The sequence below is a fragment of the Echinops telfairi genome, unplaced genomic scaffold (genome assembly GCF_000313985.2).
Source record: "Echinops telfairi isolate 266 unplaced genomic scaffold, ASM31398v2 ScPeMD7_36;HRSCAF=134, whole genome shotgun sequence".
Taxonomy (NCBI): Eukaryota; Metazoa; Chordata; class Mammalia; order Afrosoricida; family Tenrecidae; genus Echinops; species Echinops telfairi.
This window is the reverse complement of record NW_022103934.1, coordinates 2,703,238-2,709,020: the sequence shown is the minus strand read 5'-3', so window position 1 is coordinate 2,709,020 and position 5,783 is coordinate 2,703,238. Positions and strand designations below refer to the sequence as shown.

Here is a 5,783-nt window from a genome sequence, read left to right as displayed (position 1 = left end):
AGCTAGCACCTTTCTGGGTGGGGTTGTTTTTGAGAACAGTTAAGCACGCAGCTGCTAATGGAAAGGTTGGCAGTTTGAACCCACCCAGTGGCTCCACAGGAGAAAGAGATGCTACTCGGCTGTGGTGAAGAAGGCCGGCTAGGAAAATCCATAGGGCAGTTCCCCTCTGCCACTTGGGTTAGCTATCATTGGAATGGGCTCAACAGCACCTATCAACAACAAAAACAACATATGTGTGGGCAGGACAGGATCGGGTTTATTTGGACATACACAGCTCTTGACTGGGGTCCACAGTAAGTGCTGTTTTACCAGTTAGGACACTTGGACACTGGAGGGACAGTTTGACTATAAATTGGCAACAAAATGTAAGAGTTAAACGTTTCTCTCCCTTTATAAAATCCCTTGCTGAGCAGTCAGTTCGTTCCTTTGCTGCAATTTTTATGGAAGCAGAATGCCAGGCTTTTCATCTGTGGCACTGCTGGGTGGGTTTGAATGGCCGACCTTTGGGCTGCTGTGGACACGAGGAGATAGTCCCAGGATTTAGGCTGGGTCTGAACATCATACAATTTAGTTTTAAAAGTAACTGAAAGAAGATCTGCTAGCCCAAGTTTCTGTAGCCCATGGTAAGCTTATCTTCCTTGAAGCTCTGTGGTTCTCAGCGGGGGGAAATTTTGCCCCTCCTCAGAGAATATTGAAATCAAATGATGCATTGCCCTGGGCAAAACTGCTGCACAAGATCTCTTTACGGTGTTAAAGAGTAAAGATGTCATTTTGAGGACTAACGTGCTTCTGACACAAGCCGTGATATTTTCAGTTGCTGTCAAAACTTCAGGAAGACTGGAGGAGGACTGATGCATTTTAATGATGGTGTTGCCCAGGAATATTGAACGTGCCACAGACATCCAGAAGAATAAACAAGTCTGTTTTGGAAGAAGGGTAGCCAGAAGGCTCCTTGGACGAGAGGATGAAGAGACCACATCTCATATTCTTGGGACATGTTATTAGGAGAGCCCAGTCCCTGGAAAAGGGCACCAGGCTCAGCATAGTAGAGGGTGAGTGAAAAGGAAGACCTTTAATGAGATGGGTTGACACAGTGGCTACAACAATGGGCTCACGCATAATAACAATTGTGAAGATGGTGCAGGGCTGGGCAGTGATTTATTCTGTTGTACATGAGGATTGCGATGAGTTGGAATCAATTCAATGGCACCTAACAACAACAACGGGATATTTGACGTTGTCTCGAGGCAATTTTCACTGGCATGACTAGGAGGTGCTATTAGATTCAGAGTGCTGCGGAACATCCTACAATGTACTGGACAGCCCCACCACAATGATCCAAACCAAGAAACCAAACGCAATGCCACTGAGTTGATTGTAGCTCAGGGCGACCCCCTGTGGGACAGAGTCGACCTGCTCCTTTGTTACTTGGCTGTCATTTTGACAGAAGCAGTTTACGAGATTTATCATCCACAGAGTAGCTGGGTGGGTTTGAACGGCCAACCATTTGGTCAGCAGGAGACCTCAAGCTGCTGGCACTACCTAGATACCATATATAGTTAATGCGCATGGCTGCTGTGCTAGGCTGGGTTAACTAGATAAACAAATCTGACTTTCTTCTGCCTGGTTGTTTCTGTTTTGCGAACCCACTGAACTTTATCCTTGAGTAAATGATGCCTTTTAAAAATTTTAAATGGTTGGCTATACCAAGGTGTGCATATCTCACTAGTGTTACTGTTTGCTGTATAGACATATCTATTGTATGACTAACGTCTGAACCTCGTGGGTGAGTTCAGTTCCATACCTGATGGACACTTGAAGGCCATCGTCTCTAATGCAGCCAGTAAGTCTGGTCTCTGTACAGTTTTGAATTATGGTCTAAATTTCTTTCCTACTCTACCCAGGGCCTTCTAACGGGATCCCTTTCAGAGCAGCTGGTAGTAGTATCTGGAAACCACTGGCAACAACGGATTTTGTATTTTTAACCAAAAAAACATCTACTCCCAGATGTCCAAAGCGGCAACGTTGAGAAGCCCTGCTCTAAGCCAATGGGGCGAGGAGAGGGCATGCATGAACTGCTGATGGATCTCAGAGGCCAGAGGAGAGTAAGGTAGGTCTTGAGTTTCTAGTGGAGAAACTAGTTTATTATTCATCAAGGTAAAAATCATTTACCTGTTTACAATATGGACTAGGAGACAGTAATACAAAGAGGCCAGAAGAGAGTAAGGTGAATTTCTACCCAGGAAGGACAAGGTGCCACTGTCATTAAGAAGCACTAGGAAGGACCTACGAGCCGGGCTCAACTGAAGGGGCTGTAGTGTTGACTCATACAACCAACAAGAGCAGCATTGACCGAGAGAGCCTCCTGTGCTTTGTTCTGGGGCTAAGCACTGGCCATTCAGCCAGCAGTTTTTTTTGGTTTTTCCTTGAACCTATATTTATTGAACCCCTGCTTGAGTCTGTGACTGTGCAAGAAATATAAAAGGAGATACAACGTGATCCTCTTCTTGAGGAGTTCAGAACCAACTATCAGAGATATATCAACACACAGAAAATCGAGCTGGGAGGATTTTTGCTTTCTTTATGTCAAGGTGTAATTCATATGGAAGCCCATATAGTTTTTGATCTTCATCCAGTCTTCCCCTTCAGCAAGCCAAATTGTGTCATCTGCATATTGCAGGTTGTTAATAAGCCTCCCTCCATCCTGGTGCTGCGATCTTTTTCAAACAGCCCAACTTTTCAGGTTATTTGCTCAGTATGCAGAGTGAGGGAGAAAGATGAGGCTTTCTACTCCTGTAAAGAGTAGAAACAACCTCGGAAACTCACAGAGGCAGTTCTACTATATCATATAGGGTTGTCTTGAGTCAATTATGACTCACGAGTAAGTCATAATGGACTCCATAGCAGTGAGTCTGGTTTTGGTTTATGCAGATTGAATAAGTAGGATGAAATGGCACAACCCTGAAGCACACCTTTCCTGATTTTGAACCTTGCAGTATCTTAGTCTGTATTCAGATTCCTAATGAGCACAATAAAGTGTTCTGGAATTGCCATTTTGCCCCAATGGTATCCATAATTTGTTATGATTCACACAATCAAATGCCTTTGCATAGTCAATAGAAGTAGCTTTACTGTGGACAATATACTCAACAAAACACATCTCAACAATTCTACATATACAATTCAATGGCACTGATTGCATGCTTCAAGTTGTGTTATTCTTCTTGCTATTCTTTTCAAAATCATTCCACCCTCACTAACATACACTTGAGGCCCACTAAGCAAAAACCTACCCTTTCCCACTGGCTTTCATCACTCATCCCTGTTTCCAAGGCTCATCCTTGCTCTGGCATGCATCGGCACTTCATTTCCTTGGATGGCCAAATAGCTTTCCACTTTTTCTCCATTTTTCTGTTGATGAATACTTTGGTTGTTTCTGCCTTTTGACTATTGTGAATAGAGCTACCGCACACTTTGGTGTACACGTTTCTGTTTGACTTCCTGCCTTCTCATCTTCTGATTATATATCTGGCATTGGAATTCTGGGTCATATGGTAGTTCTAAGGACATCACGCTCAGTACAGTAGAGAAGCAGCGAAAAAGAGGAAGGACATCAAGGAAATGGATTGACACAGCGACCACAACCATGGGCACAAGCACAGGAACAATTGTGAGGATGGCACAGGACCGGGCAGTGTTTTGCTCTGTTGTACAGAGGGTCACAACTCGATGGTACCTAACAAGAACAACAACATACTAGTTCTATGCTCAACTTTTTTTGAGGAACTATTAAATCATTTTCCACAATGACTGTACATTTCCACCAGCAAGAATGCAGGTTGCAGTGTTTCTTCTGAACGTGAAATTTTGACTACAAAGGTCATTGGCTAGCTCCTGAATAGGTTGTGCCAATTGTCATGTTCAGGGATGCATGTTGCTGCTTTCCCACCTTGTGATAGGCATCATGAGTAGATCATGGCTTTCCCCCTTCTGATTCTAGTTGTGACCTGATGTCTCGTCTCAAGACAGCAGCCTAGGCAGCCTTTCCTAGTTGGTTGCAGTTGGCCTGTGGAATGAAGCTTATTTGCCATCCTAGCCTAAAGACCTCCTTGCCAAAGGTATCCTGTTATTCCTGTAGTTAAAGTCTGTTGCATGAAACATGGGGGATACGAACCAGTCAGTGACCTCAGAGTTCATTCTCGTGGGGATCTTCAGTCACTCAGGGCCACACGAGCTCCTCTTCATGCTGGTGATTGCTGTGTTTATCATGGGCCTTCTGGGCAACACCATCCTGCTTTTCCTCATCCGAATTGACTCCCGTCTCCACACACCCATGTACTTTCTGCTCAGCCAACTATCCATGTTTGACATTGGATTCCCGCTGGTCACCATCCCCAAGATGGCTGCCAACTTCCTTCAGGAAGAGCCTTCCATCTCCTTTGGGGGCTGCGCAGCTCAGATATTCTTCTTGACAATGATGGGTGTGGCTGAGGTTGTCCTGCTGGCCCTCATGTCCTATGACCGTTATGTTGCTGTGTGCTACCCCCTTCAGTACCCCGTGCTCATGAGACGCCAGGTGTACATGCTCATGGTGGGTGCCTCCTGGCTGGCAGGTGTGCTCAATGCCTCTATCCAGACCTCCATCACCCTGCATTTTCCCTACTGTGCATCCCGCATCGTGGACCACTTCTTCTGTGAGGTGCCTGCCCTGTTGAAACTCTCCTGTGCAGACACCTCTGCCTATGAGCTGGCGCTGTCCACCTCTGGAGTGGTGATTCTTGTGTTTCCTATGTCCCTCATTGCCACCTCCTATGGCCACGTACTGGGGGCTGTTCTTCGCATGCGCTCTGATGAGGCTCGGCACAAGGCCATCACCACTTGCTCCTCACACATCACAGTGGTGGGGCTCTTTTATGGTGCAGCTGTGTTCATGTACATGGTGCCTGGTGCCTACCACAGCTCACACCAGGACAATGTGGTCTCTCTCTTCTACAGCCTTGTCACCCCCACACTCAACCCCATTATCTACAGCCTGAGGAATCGGGAGGTGAGGATGGCTTTAGTCAAAGTACTCAACAGAGCTAGGCTCAGACCAAAGTGATGATCACCCAGAGGGATCCTGGGGTGACATCCGTGCCCCTCCATCAAATTAATCTCCCCAAAGCACCCATTTGTGGTGCAGCTGCTAAGGCCTTAGGTCCAAGGCTATGTGCCTAACTCCTGTGAGATCCATGGCTACTTGGGTTCACTTTTTCTCCCATGGACTTGGGGAAAGTAAATTTCTTAATTACTTCAAATGTATTCTTCCTTTGCTCTTTCCACAATTGAGAGGACCTGTTTTGTAAAGATGAGTTATCTCTGCTATTAAATAAATGGTTGTACTAACATGTATTCATCACTTGATCTGCTCAGTATATTTCATTTTGTTCTTGTGAATGTTTCACGACATAGGGACTACAATGTTTTATGTTAAAAAAATAAATAAGTGGTTCCCAGAGGGTGAGTAACTCATCAATGACCAGATATCTCTGATGCCAAAGATATTCCTTAGCCACTGTGCTATGTTGACTGCTGAGCTGAGATCTGATAATGACAATGGATTAGTATGCTTGTGTGTGCTGGGAAGTGGGGGATTGGGCCAGACAATATCTGATCAACCACAACTTCCTGAATACAAGAGCCAATGCTTTGAATGATGACAGAGGTAAAACTTGATTGCATTTGTATATTATTTATTGAAGTTTGAGGTTTGTTAAGATGTTCACTGCCCATTGGGGTCTGGC

The 5,783-nt window shown here is 45.2% G+C and overlaps 1 protein-coding gene across 1 annotated transcript; it reads left to right on the top strand.

Moving 5' to 3' along the window:
• The first annotated feature begins 4,159 nt into the window (after positions 1 to 4,159).
• LOC101641914 (olfactory receptor 2Z1) lies at positions 4,160 to 5,101 on the top strand. Its single transcript, XM_004717371.1, has one exon. It carries the CDS (start codon positions 4,160 to 4,162, stop codon positions 5,099 to 5,101), a length of 942 nt encoding a protein of 313 aa, XP_004717428.1.
• Positions 5,102 to 5,783: the final 682 nt, after the last annotated feature.